General features: G+C 36.8%; 4 protein-coding genes across 10 annotated transcripts in view; 2 read left to right on the top strand and 2 right to left on the bottom strand.

Annotated features, from left to right (window-relative positions):
- Positions 1 to 18: 18 nt before the first annotated feature.
- On the bottom strand, positions 19 to 5,550 carry LOC105683312 (myb-binding protein 1A). The gene is made up of 10 exons (XM_012395838.3): positions 5,483 to 5,550; positions 5,193 to 5,373; positions 4,651 to 4,848; positions 3,999 to 4,397; positions 3,713 to 3,904; positions 3,212 to 3,600; positions 3,003 to 3,115; positions 2,417 to 2,922; positions 916 to 2,216; positions 19 to 729 (listed from the first exon to the last, which is right to left on the bottom strand). Exons 1-10 carry the CDS (start codon positions 5,533 to 5,535, stop codon positions 264 to 266), a joined length of 3,798 nt encoding a protein of 1,265 aa, XP_012251261.2. The 5' UTR covers positions 5,536 to 5,550; the 3' UTR covers positions 19 to 263.
- On the top strand, positions 5,501 to 7,900 carry LOC105683408 (eukaryotic translation initiation factor 4H-like). Of its 2 annotated transcripts, none has more exons than XM_012395972.3 (4): positions 5,501 to 5,605; positions 5,867 to 6,294; positions 6,598 to 6,861; positions 7,021 to 7,900. In XM_012395972.3, exons 1-4 carry the CDS (start codon positions 5,574 to 5,576, stop codon positions 7,164 to 7,166), a joined length of 870 nt encoding a protein of 289 aa, XP_012251395.2. In that variant the 5' UTR covers positions 5,501 to 5,573; the 3' UTR covers positions 7,167 to 7,900. The 2 variants fall into 2 exon arrangements, with proteins under 2 accessions (XP_012251395.2, XP_012251403.2); XM_012395980.3 differs by having other exon boundaries at positions 5,504 to 5,605; positions 6,601 to 6,861.
- A 634-nt stretch (positions 7,901 to 8,534) lies between these two features.
- The window catches only part of LOC105683396 (flotillin-2), a 135,377-nt gene continuing 120,259 nt past the window's right edge, over positions 8,535 to 23,652 (bottom strand). The window contains exons 2-8 of one of the 2 annotated variants that reach the window (XM_048649767.1): positions 16,211 to 16,507; positions 14,631 to 14,863; positions 14,427 to 14,546; positions 14,100 to 14,314; positions 13,818 to 14,001; positions 13,289 to 13,435; positions 8,535 to 13,153 (exon numbers count right to left, since the gene is read on the bottom strand). In XM_048649767.1, the coding sequence (XP_048505724.1) occupies positions 13,124 to 13,153; positions 13,289 to 13,435; positions 13,818 to 14,001; positions 14,100 to 14,314; positions 14,427 to 14,546; positions 14,631 to 14,863; positions 16,211 to 16,507 (1,226 nt within the window). In that variant the 3' untranslated portion in view covers positions 8,535 to 13,123. The remainder of the gene's footprint in view (positions 13,154 to 13,288; positions 13,436 to 13,817; positions 14,002 to 14,099; positions 14,315 to 14,426; positions 14,547 to 14,630; positions 14,864 to 16,210; positions 16,508 to 23,652) is intronic. The other variant, XM_048649766.1, reaches the window with a different exon arrangement.
- LOC105683367 (glucose dehydrogenase [FAD, quinone]) lies at positions 17,587 to 23,632 on the top strand. Of its 5 annotated transcripts, none has more exons than XM_048649740.1 (4): positions 17,587 to 18,282; positions 20,435 to 20,695; positions 21,431 to 21,601; positions 21,690 to 23,632. In XM_048649740.1, exons 2-4 carry the CDS (start codon positions 20,485 to 20,487, stop codon positions 23,183 to 23,185), a joined length of 1,878 nt encoding a protein of 625 aa, XP_048505697.1. In that variant the 5' UTR covers positions 17,587 to 18,282; positions 20,435 to 20,484; the 3' UTR covers positions 23,186 to 23,632. The 5 variants fall into 5 exon arrangements, with proteins under 5 accessions (XP_048505697.1, XP_012251330.2, XP_048505696.1 ...); XM_012395907.3 differs by lacking the exon at positions 17,587 to 18,282 and adding an exon at positions 18,289 to 18,835; XM_048649739.1 differs by lacking the exon at positions 17,587 to 18,282 and adding an exon at positions 19,227 to 19,661.

Below are 23,652 nucleotides of genomic sequence, written 5' to 3'. Positions count from 1 at the left end.
CATAGGGAATTTTTTTCGATAGTGAATTGATACAGATTTTTTTGTGGTTTTTATTTATTGAGGAGTCATGAAAATGTACAATGTTGGGAAATTCAAGGATCTCTTGTTCCCATTTGACATCGGATAGTAAAATCAATATTCAACTTGATAATATACGTACTGTTCTTAAAACACGTAAATCATTGCATACACTTAGTAATGGTATGATAATCTATTACATATGTATATAAAAAAATATTAATTTGCAATTATTCTATTTACAACTATACTTGTTTTTTCTTTTTACTCGAATTGAAAGGAATATTTCGGGATTCAGAGGATGATCTTTTTTTGAGAGACATTTTTAGACCAGATTGAGCTTTTATACTACTTTCAGACAAACCTTGAGTAGGATCTTTACCATTTTGGGATAAGTCTGTATCAGCCAATTCCATGTTCACATCATTGACATAATGAACCGGTACAGTGCTAAAGTTAACTGAGTCTAATCCGTTGGACATCGCTCTCATTCTGAGCTCACGCGCTTCTTTCTTTAGTAGCTGCTTATCTTTATGTTTGCCTTTAATTTTTTGTTTCTTCTTTTTTTCTTTTTTAGTCAGTTTGGTTTTGACCTCTGAATCTTCATCCGATTCATTCTCAGGTGATTCAACGTCATCTGCTGAACCATTACTCTTCACACATTGACCATTTTCTGTTGCACCTTCTTTTTTCTGAACTGATGAACTTTTTCTGAAAAATCAAGGTAAAAAACTGATGAGCGTATTTTAACGTGAAGATAAACAAGGTTGAAATGAAAGTTGTTCATTTCTTGCAGCATTATGCCAATTTCACTGAATACACTGATCATAATAAAGAAGATTTATGTCAACATTGATGTCAACGGTTTCATGAAATTAACAAAACGATAGGACTTACACATTAACCGGTATTCCTAGTTGACTGGCAAGCCTGTTGTATGCAGTCTTAGCATCTTTGGCTAATGTGTTGTTTGATCTGTAGCACATCATTGCAGCCCCGATTGCTTCCCAATCACAAGCACTAGGTTGACGTTGGTGTTTTATTGTGTAAAGTAAAGTTAGCAGTAGACAAACGAATTTTTGTTTGATGCCCTGTGTGGCTTCGCTGTTAGTCTTCTGCCCAAGTTCGTTCAAAAGTTCCACACTCTTATTACTTATATTTTTTTCAACTTTTCGGCGAATTTTAGTATAACTCGCATCTGCCTGAATTAATCTGTTATTATGAAAAAATATATCTAAGAATTCCAAGGCTTGATTGCGCCTGAATGGTCTGACAGTGATATCGAAAGCAAACTCTACAAGTAAAGGGGCTAGTTTCCAATTTCCGATCCACTGTAGGTTCAAGACAGATTTAAATAGCATTGCTGGAAGCACACAGTCTCGTTTCTTGAAAAATGTCCCTAAAATATCTGCATAAATATCCGATATGCAATCATCATTGGCATCAATTTGTTGTGAACAACGTACCAAAAATGTGCAGCATTCGGTCAATTTATCAGCCATTTCGTGATAGACAGGTGCTGACTTTGACCCTTTATCAATCAGTGCGTTGAGTATACTTGTCAATAAGTCACTAGTTACCTCATCTATTGTAGAAAACTTTTTAACGGCGGATAATTTCTTCAGGCACGATCTAATTCTATTTTCTAATGGCTTTTGGTGTTGTTCTTTAATAGAGAATTCTAATAGTGCAAATAATGGAAGAAGAATGTCCAATACGAGTGCCAATGATGGGTTCGTGTCCAAGTAGATTTCAAGGAGATCCACTACTCTGACTCTGAAATGAGTCAAAGCTTGAGCACTTTTCCCTTGTTTCTTCTTTCTACTTTGACGATTTTCGCGTAATACTTTAAATGCACTTGCCAGTGCATTGTCGAGTCGTTGACCCTCTTCCTCGTCAATTTGATCAACATCTACATCTTCATCATCCGTTTGAGCCATGGCATCACCCAATGCCTGTCGCACAGCCATTCTAAGTTTATCATTGACAGACTCATCTTCTTCATATGGATCATCATCCGGTTCAGAGTCACTGATATCCTCTTCACTCGATTCTATAATTTCTTTATCTTGATCTATTGTTTCATCATGATCTTCATCTTCATCTTCTGGGTGTGATTCACCACTAGATTCGTCACTCGAAGAATCTTCATCTTTTCCGTAACTCAGTGGGCTTTTACTGTTTTTAGGATTTAGTACCTGCAAAAATAAAAAATACATCATTAAATGAAAATTGTGATTTTATCGTTGGCAAATAATACTCATTCAAGCATGAGTAGAGAGTGTTATTAGTGATGCTAGTCCATTACTTTTGCTGATATAAAATTCATTGAAATCAGGGGATAGCATTCATATCAGGCAAGCAAGAGTGGGCTTAATCCAAATCCAAGCTAACTCACGTCTAATATCTGGTGAATCGAAGTTGCTGTTAGCATAGGGCATATGTGTGGGAAAACACAGCCCACTATTGAGCGCAGCAAATGACTGCTTCGAGAAAGAAGGGAAAGCATTAGATCGACGACAACTTCGACCCATTCTGGTTCGTCTTCCGAACTTTGCTTCTTCTTTTTTCCGATTCTTTCGTAACAGCTATGCAAGTCTTTTATAGAGCTGATTGCCATTTCTGGTTCAGAAAACAGTTGTAATCCCATGTGTAGCTCCATCGTATGGAAAATAGGTGCTGCTTGTTTAATTTTCGGATTGCTTTCTAAGATCTTAATCTGTGCCATCATTTCTACCCAAACATTTGTTGCTGCTTCATCAAGAGGCACTCGTAGTTCTAGTTTCTGACCAGAAATCACTTCGGCATCGATATAGTGGACTATGGAACTTAAAATACTTCTCAAATCATCAAGCTTAGATAGCTTCAGGTCCAGTGCTCGGTAGAAACATTCTTTTAACAATGCTAAAACAGGAACGTAGGTGTTTATGAAACGATCAAAGTATCTTTTGAATCATTCAACCAGTAACAAATAATATTATTACCTCCTAACTCGACACCGATTGCTGGCGCTTGACATATCCCAAGTTGAAATAAAAACTTCAGTTGTTCTAGCCTCCAATCATGTTCTATCGTAATTGCAGAATGGTTCATCAACCTACAATAAATGTCATTGAATTTTCAGACGCTTATTTCAACAAACATATTGTCAGCATCTGAACAGATTGTCAAAAAGTACTTAATTTCGTAATACCTAGTTAACATTTGAGCAGCATATATTCTTTCCACATTAGTCCAAGCTTCAGGAAACTGTGATGTCTCCTTAGGTTTTGTTACTGCTGTGATTTCTCTGTATATTTTTGACAGTTTTTTAACTCCTTCTGCATTCAAGCTTGTAGTCAACAATTGTATTACTTTCACTCCCGTTTTTTTCTCAATCAAAATGTCTCCAGGATATAGTAGCAATTTTTTGAGTACTGTAACCTGGGTTTTAGGCTTGACGTCGTCCCGTTTCATGGTAAGGACAAGAAGTTCTACAAACTTATTGAATTTCAAGACTACTTCGTCATTTCGATTTTTCTTATTAACTGTTACAGTTCTCATGACATTTTGTAAGAAATTAGGTGTCATCAATGTGGGAACCTGAAATCGAAGTGGAGTGAAAGTTGAGTTTATAAATTGGCGATCAGAAAACCAGTTTTTTTTCTGTTTTTATTGTTGTATATGCAGAAATGAATGCTAAATTTTCACTCACCACTGTAACATCTTTTATTTCCGAAAGTACGAATGTTGCTACTTGAAGAGCAACCAGCAATTTGTTCCGAGTTGGTGTAGCTAAAAGTTGATCAAAAGTATTCCAGAAAATTGGAACATACTCTGTTGAAGCCAATCTATCACTGAATAGTTTGTATGCCGGATTTTGCAAAGACAATATCATTGGCAAGTCCTGAAAACAATTATTTTTTCTTGTAGACTACTCGCCAAACTACACAAATTCAAATTCAACTTATCAAACTGTACACAGGCCATGGTTAGCTTACCAGTAATAACGTTGATATATGAGTTACAGAGGTTTCATCAATAACCTTTTCACTACCAACAAACTTTTTCAAAAATGTACCATGCACAACAGCTGGATATCTTGCACTGATTACCAAGAGTGCACGTAATGTATCGAGAGTTTGCTCAGCCCAGGGTTTTGCTAATTCTTCTTTGAGTATTGGCCAGACAATAGTTTTGAAATCCTTTTCTTCTAACTGTTCAATCAAGTCCATAATAAAAGAGTAAGAAGCGCACGATAAGTAGCTTCGCTTCTTGCCAGCAGTTAGAAGTAGAGTCAAAACTTTTTGTTGTTCTTCTAATGTACTGGTCAATAAAATTTTTGAGTGTATGAGTGCACCACACACAAGAATTTGACCTGTGTATATGTCCCCTTCTTCCTGAAGATAAAAACAAAGAATCTAAAGGTACTTCATTCAACTGTGGATTAGGTTAGGTAACATAATTGAATTGGGTAATATAGTAGGATTGAGTCGAATGAAACATGATTGGAATGTGATGAACTTGTGATCAACTCATGAGTAGAGCACAACAGCTTCTATGAATTCCTTAAGTAAGATTTACATAAAATTCAGAACATGTGACCCTGATGAAAAATTTCCACTGGTTTTGCTATATTCAGAAAGTACATACACTTTTGGAATTGCTTCCCACAACGCGTAGTTCAGTTCCAAGAAGTTGAAGAATCCTTGTGACTTCATTTGTAGAATTAATTGTTAAAAATGCCGTTAATGCTGTGAAAAAGCCTTTCCTAGCTGCTATCCTGGAAGTTCCCATTCCTCGAACTAATCTAGACATTGCATACTGTAATTCTTTTCCATCCATTCCCTCCTGAAAAACAGTAACAAATATTGAGAGTGATGATGTTGGGCAACCAAGATAAAATCACTGAATTTAGTCATTAATATCAAATTTTGGTATCCTATAATATAAAAAGTTTGATGAACCAGTGAAATATTGTTGCCTAAAACGAGATAGCATTTCATTTATTCATGGGGGTTAGCAGTGAGACAATTCAACAACGTGACGTTGTTAGATGGGCTAACGGAAAATAACATCACGGAGGATAACATTAAACGTCTTCAGCATTGCTTTCACAGATACATGCTGTAATTGTATGTAAAGTATTTAGAACCTAGGTTATGTTATGTTAGGTTAGATAAGTAGAAGCTCACCGAATTGGGTTGAAGTAAATGACGAAGTAATGAGATCGCACCATCGACACGTTCATTATCTTTATTATTAGCAAGCTTTGTAAAAGAATCAAGGACTGTTGAACCCATTTTATGTTTAACTTTCGGTGGATTATTCTCCGCCATGTGGTTGTCGTCGGTATCCATTTTTATTTGTGTTTGACTAGAGAGTAGTTGGTATTTGTTTAATTCACGTTCGGAATGTTTCATTGAATGAACTTATATGACAGCGGAATATTAAATTGTGTGTTTAATAAGGAAGTGTAACTCACAAGGAACTGGAGTTTGTTTTGATTATAGCTAAAAAGCTTTTCAACCGCCACATTTGACTCGGGTATTTTTGGCAGTTTCGTCGCATCCAACATGGCTGGACGAGGTGGTTATGAAGATTCGAGGCGAGTATACAAAATATCAATCAGATTAATACAACTGTTGTTGTACGGAACATTTGTCGCCGATTTTTGTAAAACTAAACAAGTCTCATAATATCTCGTGGTTATAAGCTCACATTTTACATCATTTAAGGTTAAATATAGGTAAACTTTCCGGGAGCAATGCTGTGCACTTTGTAATCACTAAGAAAACATGAACTTAACGTTCCAAGAACCGCGCATTTGCAATAAAAACTTGTGTTGAAATGTTTGTTGACATAACAGGGACTACACGGGAGGTGGGCACCATGGTAGTAGGAAGCCACTGCCAACGGAACCACCATACACAGCGTATGTGGGAAACCTACCACAAGGTGTTGTTCAAGGAGATGTCGACAGAATCTTCCAGAATCAAAATGTTAGAGGGGTGCGTCTTGTTAAGGACCGTGAGACGGACGTATTCAAAGGATTCTGTTACGTTGAATTTGAAGAACTCAGCGATCTGGAGTCTGCACTTGACATGAATGGAGTTGTCATAGTTGAGGGTAACACAATTAAAATAGATATCGCTGATGGAAAGCGAAATGACAGAGGGGGAGGGTTTGATCGAAGAGGACGTGGTGGTGGTGGCGGTGGTTTTAGAGGAGGCAGAGATGGAGGCCGAGGTAGTAATTATGGAGGAGACGACTTTGGCTCAAGAAATATGGATTTGAGTAAGTCATATACTTTATTGTTAAGTACCTTGAATTGCATTAAAATCTCTTCACAACTTTTAAGCACTTTTTGATATGCATTTTTTGAATCTATCAACAATGTAATCTTGAAAGATCTGCAGACCTTATGACAAAAAAGTGGTTGTTGGCGAATTTCATGAAACCAAAATCAAGCAGAAACCATATAACTATTTGTGAGAAAATTTGAATGACTACAAATTGAAATTTTGATTTACCAATTTTCCAATCTGATTTTGTAAAGTTATTGTAAGTATATGATGGAAATTTGCAATACTTTACGAGGAGGCTACAACGACAGAGGATCACGTGGTGGTGGAGGAAGGCAAGGTAGTGGATTTGAACCAAGGGGAAATAGAGGCAACTATGGTAATTTCAATGAAGAACCAGGTTCAGGTGGTGGAAGCAGAGAGTGGTCCCGCGGCGGTGGAGGTAGAGGAAGTGGGTTAAGTACATATGGACGTGAGCCAGCCCGTGGAAGTGGTGGCCCCCGATCTGGTGGGCCTGACCGCAAACCCTTCAATGAAGACATCAAAGATCCACCAGCAGGTAGAGGACCCGGAAATCAAAACTTATCGATATTGAGGCTCACTATAATAGTTTCATTGACATTTTTTCTTTTCCAAAAAATATAAAAAATTCTTAGACCCCAGAGTATTGATATCATTATATTGACAACATTAATCACAACCTTGGTATTGTTGATAGATACTTCCGGTCGAAAGAGATTGGTGTTGAAACCCAGAACAGTTCCAGACCCAGTAAACGCAATTGCAGAATCTAGCAAGTCTAGTTCAATCTACGGAGGAGCTAAGCCTCGTGAAGAAAAATTGGAGAATGAAGAAGAGAAGTAAACTGCAACATACGCCCTAATAATAATGTTTCCTCCTTCACTTACTACGGGCTTAGGGAATAATCATTCTTGTTTTGCCCCATCACATCCTCTGTTGTAACCAATGTTTTGGTTTTTATAAAAGAAATTGATTATTTGGTCACTAATATTTGTTGGTACATTATTTTACACAATTCCTACCAAATTATGTGAAGTATCTATTACTGTATTACTATTATACAATTGCAGTTGCCGTTTGTATCAATATTTATGTGATGTGTATGTTTTGATATCAGGTTGGAGGGTATGTACAAATTAATAAAAATAGTAACTATGATTTTGTGCGATGAAAGCAGCTGAACCTTAGGGTCCCTTTTTTGTCCCGTTACATTGGGTCATTATTGCAGAGTAAATGATGCCTAATAACAAGCTGCATGCACTATCTCGTTTGTACTCTGTTACGTTTATAATAGGGTACAAGATAATAATGTTCTAATCAAGAAAGGATGTCATTTTTAAGTTAGTTTTATAATAAAAACTAATAAAAATAAACAATTACACGATTTTTTGAGGCTCTCTTACAAGGGGATAGTTTGAAAAATGTTTGACTTCTCTAAAAAAAGAACTAATTGTACTGATATTGATAATTCACTATGCTTATATTATCAACTAACAATAGTACATAAATATAAATGATACTATGTGGAACTATGCTTGTATATGATACCATTCAATAATAAAGTAATTTGTCTCGTAGTCATTTAGTATACACATATATAATATTAAGAAACCATGCTACTACCTCAAACGTTGTCTCACAGTTGAAGTAAAATACTATAATTAGTTTACCAGACAATGTAAGTCATTAGATTGTCATTTTTGCCATTCCGAATTAGGCAAGTTCATACCCTGCTCCTTGTTTGTTGGCTGCTTTCTATCGCAAAAGGCTCACGATAAGTAAAATGGTTCTTAATTACCGGAGTATTATATTATAGTTCTTTCACTTAATTGAATCACATAAAAAACTAAGCAACTGTGCGGAATTATCAGTTACATCAAGGTGAAGTTCAAAAAATATAGGTAAATACACTTTGATCAAAACAGGTAGGTAATATACATAGGTTTGTATAACGTGTATGATATTATAAATTTGAATTCGGTTTTCAATTTAATGCTCCATTTATTAAAAATATTCACTAATTCACATTGTGTATAATCATTACTTTCAGAGTAGAGCGTGACACAATCTTTACATTTCTGCTATCTACATATTTCAAACGTGTCTATGACACAACTTCCAAAATATATAATTTTATATTTATTACTTATAAAAGACTAGATTTTTTCCTAGACACTTAGGCAAATTTTGAATCTAATATAAGTGTATATATGGTATATACTTAATTTTTTTTTTTTTTAAATTGTTTCTCAACTGCAGTTGGTCATGTTTGGAATTTTTTATCAACAGACTTGTACATGTGTACTTACAATTGGTTGTACTTATACAAGAACTTGTCTCATACTCCACAAGATTAGTGTAATATTAATTCAACTTTTCAAATAATATGCTTTTTTAATTTATAGTTCATATTTCAAATATGACACACTCTAAGTGGCCCAAACGCATGTTATGAGTAAGAAATACCAGTCAGCGAATTGATTCAATCGTATGTAACGCGAGAGTGGAATATGCATTATTTTATAATGACTCGGCTCGAAATATGACATAGGAGATGATATGTGTAACCAGATTTTGTTTGACCAAACTATAGACCTCACAGATTATACCGTTATTTGTAGGAAGATTGATACTCATTGCTGATAAAAAATTGTTCATAAGTCAATGTCGTACATAATAAAATTCTGGTAATTTACTGACGAGCTAAGCATTAGCAGATAAAATGATTTCGCGAGGAGAACATTTTTAGTTTTGCATGAACATTCGAATAGTGAATTTTGGAGTTCCTATGAACGAATCCTCAGATACTATGTCATTCTTAATACACACAATCGTTTACTTTAAATCGTAACGGAATAATAATCGTATCTTCCTATAGGGATACAGTCTTAATTGGAGTATGGATTATAAAGTTCTATGAAATATAAAAATAATCGTATTGATTTCGACTTTTACATACCAATAAAATGGGAATTTTCAAATCATATTCTATTTGTAAATATCCGCAATATTTGACAATTGTACCAAGTTGTAGCCGCAAATTGATAATTTCAATTAGTTGCTCATTGTCAGAGGCTTACCTGAATATCTCGTTTTCGAATTGTCAATGCGAGTTGTTCCATAACAAGATCATGTATTTGTACTCAGCTTTTATAGTTTCTGCGTTTAATCCATGCCAAGAAAAGGAATGTCTGGTTTATTTCATTGCCCTGAAGGCTAAAGGTATTGTTATGGTGTTGTCTTTTTTGTCCCATCAGGTATTGTAAAATAATATTGAGCTATAGAAGTTTAAAAAGTGTTTGTAACTTGAGGCATCGTGCAAAATCGAGATGAAACATGGAACAAAGATCAAATGATAATTAATACGACGTTGTCATGTGAAAATGAAACATGTTCATTGAAACAAATAATAAAAATATAATTTACAACAAATTTGGGTGTATGGAAATATTCTAAAAAGTTTTGAGTGGGTCGGTGTATTTATAAGGTGTTTATTTTAGTATAATTATAAGTGTATGGAAAATATATTGCATAAATGCTAAATAAAAGTTTAGTCGAAAGGTTCAATTTTATAATTGATTGATTAAACAACAAGAAAAACAATGCTTAGAACAATGCTTTTCAGCGAGATAAAGGTAATTGGCAAGGAAATGTCATACTGTTTTAATGTTTATCGCAAATGTTATCCCGCATAAAGAACTATCAGTATTGCAGTTTTTGGCTTCATTGATTTTTCTTTAAGCTCTGGTAATTTGACCTGCAGATTGTCAGGAATTTTATGGGCAAATAATTTATTGATGATTACAATTATTCCATTACTAATGTCGGATAATGATCTTTATACCTTCTGACAATAAGAAATAATTAAGTATGCAGGGACCATACAACTCCGATTCTAAATGTATATGTATACCACAGTACGAACATTTCTCTATGCCAAGTATCATTTTCGTTAATTGTTATTGTTATTATTGTTATTGTTATTATTATTATTATATTTATACTTATTATTATTATTCATATAATATTATTATTATTAGTATTATTATTAGATGGCAGAATATTTATTCACGTGATAACACAAATTTCCATGTGAATTCTGTATTATATACAACACGGCACTTTTTGTTTTATCAAAATATTGGAAACTATTTTTCACGTTCATGACAGACATATAGATTATCATCATAGGGATTGAGGATCATGTTACAAAAAATAAGATACAGGTATATCTAACTTAACTGTAAATGTATCGGAAAAGATAAAATAATATATATTAAATCTGCCATTCGGCCGCGCATTCCGAAGATAAATCTGGGTTGGTCTTTCTCCTGATTTTCGAACCAACGCTTCGTGTGCGAAATCCTTCATAACATATTTAACATTCAAACCTCTACGTATATTATGTACATAGAATTATGGAGGATTTTTTCTGATCTCCGTTCTATATAAACTTGGTATAGTTATCTATTTATGATGAACACAATGATCAAAATTTCCAATCACAATAGGTTTTCAACTTATTAATTGCTGTGCAGGTATATATATGTATGTATATATTAATAATTATGTGTAGAGATACTGCAAGTAATGTTTCTGAACAAGCCAATATTATACTTGCGATTAAGGATTGTATATAATTGCGTGACAAAACCAATTTGCAAACATGTTTTATCATATTCATCAACATCATAATAACATTCAATTTGCAGAATTTGCCTTATTATATTGTTGTCGGTAGAGACTACCAAATATAATAAGTAGAGGAATTTGTGCTCTGATTTTCCCATAAGTTTATTATTGCACGTGGCTCCCTGAATTCTCAAAGTTGTAAATCATAATGAATTCGTTCAGAAACTTCCAAAATCCAAGGACCCAATTATACCTACCATCCAACAAATTACTAATTTTAAAGTTATTTTAGGGTGGATATTTGGGACAAACGATGCCAAGAAAGGTTCAAAAGATAGGAGGTATCGTTCATTAGTTCTTTGTATAGATGGTATCATTTGAATTTCGATTTGGTAGACATCAACATTCCAGCTCATAATCTTACATATTGCATGAGGTATAGGTATGACTATGTGAATGATATTACTGACTATCATATGGTGGGAGGTCTTGTTTTATGGATGAAAATTGGTACCTGAAGGTACACAAGTGTGATGAACACTTATTCATTTTTCATAATTATTAGTGTTGTAAATACTCACGAATGAAGCTTATAGTTCATTTATATATTCACATAATATCATGTTTGGTAGGTAGTTGTGATCTCTCATAATTATAAACATTAACAGGTTTCTATATTTATGTATATCAAGATTATAATACGTCCAATAATCAACAGAAGACCAGCCACTATTTGCTAGATATATTTTTCTGGGCTGACAAATATTGGTCCTCGTACCTATGGAACTGTCAAATTTGTCGATTATTGGTAGCATAATAATTCTAATTCACAAAGGAAATCGAAATAACGTTTACCTCTACTAAGTATTGTCGAAGATCAACACAAATGTAGGCTGAATAGTGAACACCACGCATAAATAATCGAGTTTAGATGGTAAGTTGAATTAAAAAAAAAAGAATGGGTTGCTATAAGATACAGACGCTGATGCAAAGGGGTTGAAACGAGTAAGTAGGGCTGAAGAGGTCTGGTGAAAACTGTAAGGATCTTACTACCACCAATAAAATAAAATTTTGTGAAACACGTTCTACAGGATTTTTCCGATAAAAGCATTTCTGGAATAAGCTTTTAGTTCTTCAAAAACAAACATACATATTCAAACTCCCAATTACCTAATTTTTTTTGTATATATTCTGCAGCTTATATTTATAACATAGCTCATTGAATTTCAGATTTGCTTTTGCTATGCACAGGTACATATTACATCTGTGTCTAGTCACCTGAATTCATTACCTTACTATCCATCTGATTGAAGAACATAATTGTTCGTCTACCCATTGATGTAACTACAATAGTGGTATTTGTTAATTTTTGACGAATAGATAGAATTACATTTAATACATTCATATGAAACAGCTAAGGCAAGTCACGTGAATCGTAATCTATACGTATTAACAGTCGAACCATTTCCCACGTTCATGAATGTTCAATTTTGAAATTTTCATCTTCCAATGAAATCATTGAATAACTTTGTTTTCAGAGAAGAAAAGAAACGTTCGATTCCGCGTGCCATTGCCTTGTAATAAGGCAGTAACTGGTTCCGCTTCTGTGATCTTTTTGTTTCATTTACAAATTTTGATTGAGAATTTTTCTGCAAAACGTAAGACGAACAAAACCAAAGAAAATAATATCCGCCTGCCCTTTCCTCTACCTCAACTCTTGCGAGTGAATTAATGAACGAGATTATTTGCAGAAATATATGTGACGTGGATTCATGTGCAGACAATTATGAATTTCCATAAAGCTGGATAATCTGATGCTCGCATAGAATAAAAACTTATTTGATACTACCGAAATTTGAGCTGACGATGTCTATTTCAACTAATTGTAAGTAATGTCTTGTTATCGTGATATTATTACCGCGCTGTCTAATTTGAATAAAAATATATGTACAAAAAGGTTTTTGACCTGTTTGGAAAAACCTCTTCATTTATAGCAAAAATCAGTAAACATGGCGAAGGTAATGGTACTTGTCAGGGTAAAAGATAGGAGCAGGTAGTCGGACAGAAGCCATTGGCAGTATGTGAAGAATCGTTTTGGTTTGCCTTTTTTTAACCATAATATACGGAGACAGACTCTCTCTGCGGATCCTATTTGTAATTACTTATAATTACTTCGCCCCTGGTATTTTTCCGAGTACCTGAAATGTAAGAAATGGAAGTATGTGTTAATTTCTATTCTCATCCAATTAAATCAAAAATGACAATTTTTATTATGTTTAATGCATCTGGCTACTTAGTATGCGTAGCAGGACAGATGAAATATGATCCCTTACTTTGGAAAGATCAACACCTGTTAGAGCCTGTACTGCTGGTGGAACCTGACCCACGAGGCGAGTTAGTTCTGAACTGGCTCCATCATTACCTCCCAGTAGGACGATCTCTTCCGTTTTAGCCAATGGTGCTGCTACCTCCGCGGCGATCTATTCAAAAATTAATTAAAAACTGAACAAATGCTGCGGTAGAGACTTCTTCAGTTTTGTCTTGGAAGGACTAAGCCGACTTTGATTGTCTCGCAGCCCAATTGCGAATTTCTTGACAGCAGTGTTTTCATAAAACTTTTTTTTACGACTACAAAAATATTGTGGGTAAATCTGATGAAATCACGATGATAACAATTTTATTGAAACTTATGAGTTTAAAATCACTTTATTGGTAGTCGTATCTCATCTATCATCATAATAATATTTCGAGGTCCTCGTCGAAGATTCAATAATAATTCTTGCAATTAGTGCGGGAGTTTTATGAGCAAACAATAATAAATTATAAATAATGTAAGTAGACGGTGAAAAATATCGTACATACCTTCGGCATCGCGGTCAAAATAATATTAAGAATAGCAGCATCGCCATACTTCTTGTAGATCGCAGCCTTCATTCGCATTCTCTCGGCATCCGATTTACCCACTGCTTCCAATGCCTCGGCTTCAGCTTGACCGATCAATCGAATCCTTTCGGCGTCAGCTTTAGCAGCGTCCACAGTTTGTGTCCTAAAGAAAGGATTTTATTTGTATGCTCTGAAATACTACACCGAAATGAAAACTGCATTGCATAGCATTGCATAGCATTGACGAGAAAATGAGAGAACCTTTTTCCTTCGGCCACTTTGCCGATTTTGTAACTCTCTGCTTCAGCCGGAAGTCGCACAGTGCTTCGGAGTTCGTGTTCCTTACGGCGAACTTCCTGTTCCTCGACTTCGATCTGCTTGCGCCTCTCGACGACTTCGATTTGGATCTCCTCGTTTCGTATTCGTTGCTTAATTTTCGCAGCCTGCAGCTCGTAGGCTAGCTGAGCTTCGGCTTTCTAAATTTCAATTTTAAACATCAGTAACTTTTCAGTATTTCCGCTAATGTTTTGAAAAAGATTCAATAAAACAAGGTCACTTTGTAGAGGCCTGAGTAGAAAAAGAGCGTACCGCTGTGTTGATTTCTTGATCGAAAAGAGCCTTCTGCAGCTGGAAGAGTCGGGCGTTATCTTCGATTTTCGTATCAGTGTTGTATTTAATGTCCATAGCTGATTTTTCGCATTCCGCTTCCTGAAAATATGCATTTATCCCACTGTACTCACAGAGGTGATGTCTTCTTGTAATTCAATTAACACAGAACTTGATTATACTGACTCGTATTCCAGCATCTCGATTAGCCTCGGCAACACCAACGTCGGCATCTCGTTTCACAGCCGCAGTTTGTGCTTTTCCAAGGGAAGCAAGATACTGAACATCATCGTAAACGTCTTTGATCGTGAAAGAGAGTATTTCGATGCCCATTCGGCCCACATCAGGTGCTGCTACTTCGCGCACCAAAGCTGCGAACTGGTCCCTGTCCTTGTACACTTCTTCTACGGAAAGAGTTCCTGTGAATTATAAATATCAATGATTATAAGATAGGTGATAGCGTTGAATGAATTGTCCGACATCATTCAATTTTCAATTTTTACAATAACAAAGTAAACGAGAATATCGCTCGAGCATAAAACACATACATATATACCTAAACATTTTTTTACCATCAATTAGAAGCTACAATTAGGTTCATCCGTTGTTATATCTGTGTCTATAAATAGGAGTACAGATATTTAATAAATTAATTTTTGATACCTTCGTACAACCATAGCCGTTGTCATGATTGTCATTGCGATGGTTATGCATCCCATCCAGACCATCGACATTGGTGAAGTTTTTACGACCCACTTATCGGTTTTATATGGTTAAATAATGAACATTCCGTTCTTACTATTTATTAGTATTGAGTAATGAGTACAAGATACGCGATGGTGTGAAGCTTTCAGAGAATAGCACTATTATCGTGGGCGTTTGATCAAATAATGGAAGAAGCTGATTCAACCGTACTGATTACTCATATCTTTATGATTTCAGCACTATTTTATCATTATTTAGATACCTATGTCAAACACAACTTGAGACGTCACGTACCGCAAGAAACTGATGAATTTATTCAGGCGATCGGTTTGATAAAACCAAAAATCGTTTTCGTTGAGTGTAACGCTTTTTGAAGATAGCAGAGAACAATCCTCTTCCTTGAAATTTGCAGAGTTCTCGAACTCCGATAAGAAGGGAGTTAAAAATCACTCAAATTTACCCCACAATACCCACATTAGGTTTTTTTAACAATATTTTTTGAATACTTTCGGGTGAATCGCGGCGTATTCGACGTTTCACAATGTTCACGATTATACCGGAGATATTCCGCCAAAGGCTGTCTGCATATTAGTACGTGCAGTGGAAGTATAAGGAATAAGTTCGTAGTGCAACAATTGAAATGACCTTTTTTTATTAGATCTGTAACAGAGTAATTTACGACCATGGCGAGTGAAGAACCTTCAAGAGTATGAAACAAATTGCATAATCTAATTTGTTCGGACCGAAGACGTTGCGCCTCACAAACGTCGACGACTTATTGGATTTCATTTCATACCAATAAGCTGTGCAGCCATTATAACATCAATACAAACTATATCCTCACCCAATTATTGTTAATTGAAAATTACATGATACAGGGTAACGATCACATTAGCAGTCATATTGTAGACAAGATTGATCATGTTCATTATTGCAAAATATCGCAATGACGTCAGTGTTGATATGATCTGAATAAAAAATTTTCTATTGACTGTACAAAAGCATTCCAGGGGCAAAGATAATAGTTATGATTATTGATACGAATGTTTGAAAATTCTCACCAAGGATAGCTCGCAAGTGGCCCTCGAGGGTTGACAGTATGGTAGATTTTATCTCGCTGACATTTTTTCCCAGAAATTGTTCGCTCGCTGTATGCAGCAGTTCGTCAGCTTTCATAATTTTGCACTGAGCGACCCCCGTCACGGTCAGGGGAACACCTTGAGCAGTCTCCACGTACTCGCAGACGGGATTCAAGGTCATCACTTCTAAAGAGAGTCGTTGAACATCCGTCACGAACCACCAGGTGAACGCATAACCACCAACGATGGTTCGCTTTCTCATGGAACCGCAACATCCTCCTAAAATACGAGAAGAAAAAACCAAATTTATTATACATTAGTTTTATCAAAAAGTATCTTGTCCATAAGTCATCATTTTATTATCCTCATGAAAGATCTGCAAGAAATTCTTTCGACTCTATAGAATAGCGATTTTCAAATAATACACGATATCGAAGTCTCCAGGGTGGACGTGATCGTTGATCCGACGTGTACTTCGTCACGTACACCTTCTTCGGGAATCCTCAGAAGAAAAGCAAGACTCAATAGTAGGTCAGAGACACTCGACTCCATTCGAACCTACACATAGGTATCCCAGGTATATGGGTTACTCACAATCAGATTCCCTACACTTACGTTTTCTTTTCTTTGAATCTGAAGTTATACTTCCTCCTTGCCGGGTTGAAGTTCTGTTACCTAAGACGCTACAGCCGTCAGCCAAAAATCAAATACTTTGGCAGTTGTCCCAGTAATACACACATGTATAAATTCAAGTTCTGTTAACCAATTGATCATACACTGGATGTGGCAGAAGGACAATTTAACTTGCAATACTTCCGCAAGAATTTTTTGTTTTCTAAGCCGATCGAGTGGTGAGAATCAATGCTTTGAAAACAGGATGTATAATGGAAGGGGGCGGAGGGGGGGGGGAAGTGCGTGATAAAAGTAAAATTTGCCAAGAGAATTTGTTGCCGGATGTTTTGCGTTAAAACTTTAACGGTATATAACAAGCGAGCCACGTGAATGTCTAGAACCAAAAAGTATGTCGACGGAGTTCGCATAATACTGGACGATGAATACCGTAAACGTAAAGATTGCGCCATAAAAATTCTCAAAACTTGGCGATTCAGTTATGTCTTAGACTTAATCAAAGACGGAACATTATAATTCCATTCAAATTTTGACCGAAATAAATTACCGAGTAAAATATACATCTTAGACTCCTAATTTTTACATTATACTGCATGTAACATATTTCATTCGTGTCTATTTTTTTCCCTCCCCTTAAAAATCTTTTCATTTTACGTTGTATGTATTACATCCGATGTGACTATGGAACATGAGTTTGGAAGGCAGTTCGTTTTCATCAGCTGACTATGCCGATTGCATGTACCGTTATTCAGTCTCGTTTATAGAGGCAATGCCAGTTAGTGACACTCACCGTTGATTCGGTGACGATACTGTGTCTTATACGATTACACAGGGAAAAAAAAAACTCAAATACCGAACATTAGATCGCTAGAACTGGTTTCACGCTCGTTTAGCATATGAAGTAGGACTGGGCGGAATTTGGACGTAAATTGATCAACGGCGATAAAAGTTAATCTCCAGATTGCTTCTTCCCTCGTCGAATCTTAGAAAATTATTGCCATCCATCAATCCATTCTTCACGATGCACCCCGCCGGTAACAGATGCGTTACGACTCTCAGTTTCAATGAAAATTCTCGTTGACGAACAGATATTGTCCGTGACGAATTAAATTTTACGTCAAAAAAAGCGAAATTAAAATATTGAAAAGAGATTCGCTAGCCACAAACAGGTGTTACAGGTCGATGTACGGACGGTAGCGTTCAAAACTCGTAAAAGATTAATAAGTGAAGGTGCATCGCACAGGAAGTGCGGGGACCTCGGCGGAGGCACTAGAGGTGTGTAAGTCGGACCTGAAGATCGTTTTTAAGAAAATAGAGAGGGGAGTCATTGACCGTTATAAAGTGTACTCGCCGGATTCTAAATAACCCGGTCTCGTACCACAGTGATGATCTCAATGAACCCAGCATCGCCAGGCAAGGCCACGGTCAGTGTGTTGTCGAGTCTTCCAGTCACTAGACGGAATGCATGGTGCATTTGTTGGTCAAAGTGCGTCGATAGGCGTATATTTATAAATGTGTGAAGAATTTTTACCGCGAAATTATACTCGTTCGAATTCCATCGACATCGTTTTAGCGGAAGTGAATTGTTTGTGGTTTTTTCAGTCTTCTTCTTTCTCATTTGACGAAATGCGCAAATTTTTTCACCGTACGGTATCTTCATCCATAATATAGAGTGTACTCTGCAATATGATTCATCAATTTTGTACTGAAACCTCCCCGAATACTTCCAATCGGTGGGCAAGTTTATTTTGTCCCACGATGTGATATAGCGACGCGATGAGCAATAATATAGCTGGGTAATTAATAATGAAATAAAATCACGGAGGAGGATTATTTTACAGTGAAAAAGTTTAGTGAGATCATAGGATTCCCAGAAGTGACACGAAAACCTATATAACATTAAAATAATAGGCGGTTTAATAATTGAAATCTTGAATTATCATCATCATTATTCGTTGTTCTTCACCTTCATATCGGGTGAGTTTTTTAAGAAAGCTTCTGCTTTCCTATACGTGTACAATATGCAAACAAATTTCATTACACAATTAAAAAATTACTCAACTTGAGCTCGGTGAGCTTTAGGATTTATTATTAAAAATCAGATCACGTAGAAGTTATAGGGTACGCATTGCTTATGTGAACTTTATTGTACCGTATTCTTTGTCACCACAGGCTACGTGGTTTTTACGTGTTACATACGGCTACTATTATATATTTTATATGCAAGTATCGATGAGGATCGATCGTTTAATATATTTTTCACGTAGCCGCGACTAGTCGGGATTTGGTAAACAGCGGTTATGATATCTATTGGTAGAACTAGCCGCGCGTTCGATGCGAAACTCTGCAACATGTGGAATTTTTTTCTTCGTTTTAATTTAAACTTTTTTGTTTTTTTTTTCGTTCAAACCATATTACGTGAACAAAATTTCATTGTGGCAATCGATTACCGCGTGAATCGGCGACATCAAATATTCGAGTTTCCTTTTTTTTATTCTTTTTTTCTGTTTCTTTTTGTTCACCACGAAAATTGAGATTTCTCTACGAACTTGGTAGTTGGAGCGCTCGAAAATTACAGCGGTGGGCGATACGATGCAGTCGACTCGCGAGGGGTAAAGTCTCGTGATTTTAAGGCGATAGAAAGTTGTCCTTCTTGAAGACATCATCCTTGCTGGTCGTGAAAATAGTCAGTCGCATTACGTCTTTCATCGACTATAATTGAACCGATTCCTATCGACATTTTGCCACCTAACTAGTTAAAAAGTTCTGCCCACTGAAGTGCGCGTGTTCTACGCGAGTAAAGGTGTTTCCATTTTACGCATCTCATTCAAATTTTATGTGATAAAATAGGTATTATATTTATTAGCATAATATTTTATCCTATCCAATGAAATAAATCTGTGTGTAAAGAATTACCTAGGTAAAAAAAAATTCATGATAGTTAGATTTTTTTTCTACTTATATTCATACCCCCAACGTAACATCAGCCGTAAGTTATCCCGTTGCTCGTATCACACCTGGGTGAGCATGAGTTGTTCGGGTTTTCGATTATCTTTTTATCCAATTGATCTTGTTTCATTTTATCTGTATCACAAAGTTATGCAAGTATACGAAGATTTGTTGGTATAATGGCGTGTATGGGGTTTTAAAATACATACGATTATAAGATCATCGTAGGTATAATCTAAATCAATGAACACATAATACCGTAATGTTAATCGATGTCGACAGTTAAATAGTATTTTCTGTTTCGACAAATCAAATGAGTATAAAATACGCTTAAATACCTGTTGACTTGCAAATACGAAAAAGATTGTTGATTGAACGTCTGTCAATTACTGTGAATCAAAATCAATTCCTTTTCGACAAGTAATAATAACGACGCGAAGCATTGTGTTATGTGTGTGTGTATATATACGCGTTTTGCAAACATAAGTCAGCATATTTTTCAGGCTCACATGTAAGCAGAGGTCGTTCAATTCGTCAATCCGATCGCGTTGGCTGTTATAATGTAATTTAATTACACATATAGTATATTATGAACAAATCTTTACAGTGAAAAATAATTCGTTGCAGGTGTAATATTTTCGCGAAGACAAAAAAATTGAAGATATAAAACTGCAAGGATGAGTACGGCCGTAGCGGGATTACCGGTCGCCTTGGGGGGTGCGTTAAGTTCTGCAGCGGGGAACATCGCATGGTTCTTTCCCGTTTTGGCTGCAGCAATTGCGTATTTTCAATATGAAGTTATGGACCCGGAATCCAGGCCGATTGATGTACCGTCGGAACTTCTTCTGCCAGCTTATGATTTCATTGTTGTAGGAGCAGGGTCGGCTGGTACGTAAAATTTGTGCATCGCAGACGAACCGTTTGTTTCTCTCTTTTTTGCAAGATCTGCAAGATCAGATACTCGAGTGCTAGTCAACTTGGTGATTGAAAAAAACAGTTTCACCTGAGGATCTATTTTTTTGAAAGGAGAAAAAGAGGGGGCAGGATGCGGATGCAACCTTTCGATGTTACAATTCCGTTGCAACTTTCATTCATGTTTAAAACGTCGATGCCGACGAGAATCGCTATAAATTTTGCATGGCTACTATTTTAACACTTTCCCCGATCACATTTCACTTCGCTATTATTTTGCAACTGTACATTTCTTTGATGGTTTATTCAAACTTCTAGAGTCTTGCGCCTAAATCACGTGCGATTGAACGGCGCGTACGTTACTCGCACGTTGTTTTAAGCGAAAGCTGTCACAATGTATTATGAAATCTCGGCGTCTGATCGCGTCGCAGACGGCCAAGTTTCTACCGAAAACTGGCTTATTACATTTCCTTGATTGCGACGATGGCCGACGACTCATTCCGGTAACGAGAATTTGAATCATTGGAGAAAGTTCATGACGTACGTACATACAAATACGTATGTTTGGTCACTTGGTTGTACGTAATCAACGCGTCATTCACATAGAGGAGTTGCAAAGTAGAATCACTTGAATGGAAGCACCGTGCACGCTTCGGTCAATGTCATGATTCGAATAATATAAATTGTATTTTTTTTTTTTCTCAATTTCAGGAGCGGTTGTAGCCAATCGTCTTTCAGAGGTAGAAAAATGGAACGTTTTGGTACTCGAAGCCGGTGGTGACGAAACCGAAATTTCTGACGTTCCGGTACTCGCTGGTTACCTGCAACTCAGCCAGTTAGATTGGAAATACAAAACGGAGCCACAAGGAGACGCGTGTTTAGGTATAGCAAAATTAATGTAATGCATCATTTCAAACCGGGCATGAGGAGTGCGTACTCAAGTTGCAATTTTTCCCTCCCCCAATAATAGCGATGCAAAACGGTCGGTGTAATTGGCCACGTGGAAAAGTAATCGGAGGTAGCAGCGTCTTGAACTACATGTTGTATCTTCGCGGGAACAAAAAAGACTACGACTTGTGGGAAGCTCAGGGTAACCCTGGTTGGGCTTCGGACCAGGCTCTCTACTACTTCAAAAAATCAGAGGATAACTTGAATCCATATTTAGCACGAACGCCTTATCATTCGACCGGAGGATACCTTACCGTTCAAGAGGCACCGTGGCACACTCCATTGGCAGCGGCATTCGTCCAGGCAGGTCAAGAAATGGGATACGCGAATCGTGATATTAACGGAGCACATCAAACTGGATTCATGATCGCTCAAGGTACGATAAGACGTGGGAGTCGGTGTTCGACTGGCAAGGCTTTTCTGAGACCGGCGAGACTCAGAAAGAATTTGAACGTTGCGATGAACTCGCACGTCACAAGGGTGCTCATAGATCCGACAACGAAGAGGACTTACGGCGTGGAATTCGTCAGAGATGGGAAATTACATCGTATCAGGGCCAACAAGGAAGTGATCGTTTCCGGCGGCGCTGTGAATTCCCCTCAGATATTGATGCTCTCGGGTCTTGGGCCCAGGGAGGATTTATCGCGGCTCAATATTCCGGTTATACAAGATCTCAAGGTCGGTTACAATCTGCAGGATCATGTGGGGCTTGGAGGTTTAACGTTTATGGTGAACCAGGAGATTTCCATGGTGGAAAACAGGCTTCACAGTGTCCCGGCAGTCATGCAATACGCTGTCTTTGGTGACGGACCGTTAACGGTCCTCGGAGGAGTCGAAGGTCTCGCCTTCGTCAATACAAAGTATTCGAATGCTTCGGATGATTTTCCAGATATTGAATTACACTTCATTTCTGGATCAACGAACTCCGATGGCGGTAGACAAATTCGCAAGGCTCATGGTTTGACGGAAAAGTTTTACGACGCGGTTTTCGGACAGATCAGTAACAAAGATGTGTGGAGCGTAATACCGATGCTACTACGCCCAAAAAGCAAGGGGGTCATTAAACTTCGGAGTAAAAATCCGTTCGACTACCCACTGATTTATCCAAACTATTTCAAGGATCCATTCGACATGGCCACCCTGGTGGAAGGCGTTAAAATTTCTGTTGCTCTCAGCAGAACGAAGTCCTTCCAACGTTTTGGTAGCGAACTCAATCCGATACCGTTCCCTGGATGTAAACATATAGAAATATACACGGACGCTTACTGGGAATGTATGATCAGATATTACTCAGTGACAATTTACCACCCGGTCGGAACTTGCAAAATGGGACCCTATTGGGATCCTGAAGCAGTCGTGGATCCACAACTACGTGTCTATGGTGTTACCGGTTTGAGAGTGGTCGATGCATCCGTTATGCCATCACTTGTTAGTGGAAACACTAACGCGCCCACTATCATGATTGGTGAAAAAGCCTCAGACATGATCAAAGCGTTCTGGCAACGGAAAAAAACTTAGAATCTTTTCAGTATAAGAAACAAAGAATGGAAGAAATCGCCCTCGATTGATTTTATATGGTCATCGGAGTCATTGTGGAATTCCCATATTTTATCAGGAGCCAGTAGCCGATAAAGTTTTTGTTACGTAATTCAAACGAGGGACGATTGGTTGTAATGTTCAATAAGACATTGTGAAGTGTAATCTACTGAATATTTTTCATTCCTATGCCTGAAGAAGAAATGCTGAGGGTGTTGGATCGAAATGATAGCGATTACCCAAATAGAGCCAAAGCTCGTCAGTAAGATGTGCAATTTTATAATCACATCCGGGTCATCGCACGCCCGTGTAAATAATTATTTATTATACCATCTAGCGAAAGAATGTTATAATACTAGCTTGTATAAATATTGTAATGTAAATAGAAGACTCGAAATGCTATGAATAAACCGTTCTTATCCAACGTAACACGATAGTATTTTATCCAA

The sequence above is a fragment of the Athalia rosae genome, chromosome 2 (assembly GCF_917208135.1).
Source record: "Athalia rosae chromosome 2, iyAthRosa1.1, whole genome shotgun sequence".
Taxonomy (NCBI): domain Eukaryota; kingdom Metazoa; phylum Arthropoda; class Insecta; order Hymenoptera; family Athaliidae; genus Athalia; species Athalia rosae.
Note: the sequence above shows the minus strand (reverse complement) of the source record. Positions and strands in the feature narration are given on the sequence as shown.

Excerpts from the sequence above, each read along its gene's own strand:
- LOC105683312 (XM_012395838.3), bottom strand. The coding sequence starts at position 5,535 with ATGTGGCGGTTGAAAAGCTTTTTAGCTATAATCAAAACAAACTCCAGT. Across the intron at positions 3,601-3,712 it reads AAATAAAAGATGTTACAGTG|GTTCCCACATTGATGACACC; the intron begins GTGAGTGAAAAT and ends CTTCGATTTCAG. Across the intron at positions 2,217-2,416 it reads CGATTCACCAGATATTAGAC|GTACTAAATCCTAAAAACAG; the intron begins GTGAGTTAGCTT and ends TTATTTTTGCAG.
- LOC105683408 (XM_012395972.3), top strand. The coding sequence starts at position 5,574 with ATGGCTGGACGAGGTGGTTATGAAGATTCGAG. Across the intron at positions 5,606-5,866 it reads GGTGGTTATGAAGATTCGAG|GGACTACACGGGAGGTGGGC; the intron begins GCGAGTATACAA and ends TTGACATAACAG. Across the intron at positions 6,862-7,020 it reads CATCAAAGATCCACCAGCAG|ATACTTCCGGTCGAAAGAGA; the intron begins GTAGAGGACCCG and ends TATTGTTGATAG.
- LOC105683367 (XM_048649740.1), top strand. The coding sequence starts at position 20,485 with ATGAGTACGGCCGTAGCGGGATTACCGGTCGCCTTGGGGGGTGCGTTA. Across the intron at positions 20,696-21,430 it reads TGTAGGAGCAGGGTCGGCTG|GAGCGGTTGTAGCCAATCGT; the intron begins GTACGTAAAATT and ends TCTCAATTTCAG. Across the intron at positions 21,602-21,689 it reads ACAAGGAGACGCGTGTTTAG|CGATGCAAAACGGTCGGTGT; the intron begins GTATAGCAAAAT and ends CCCCAATAATAG.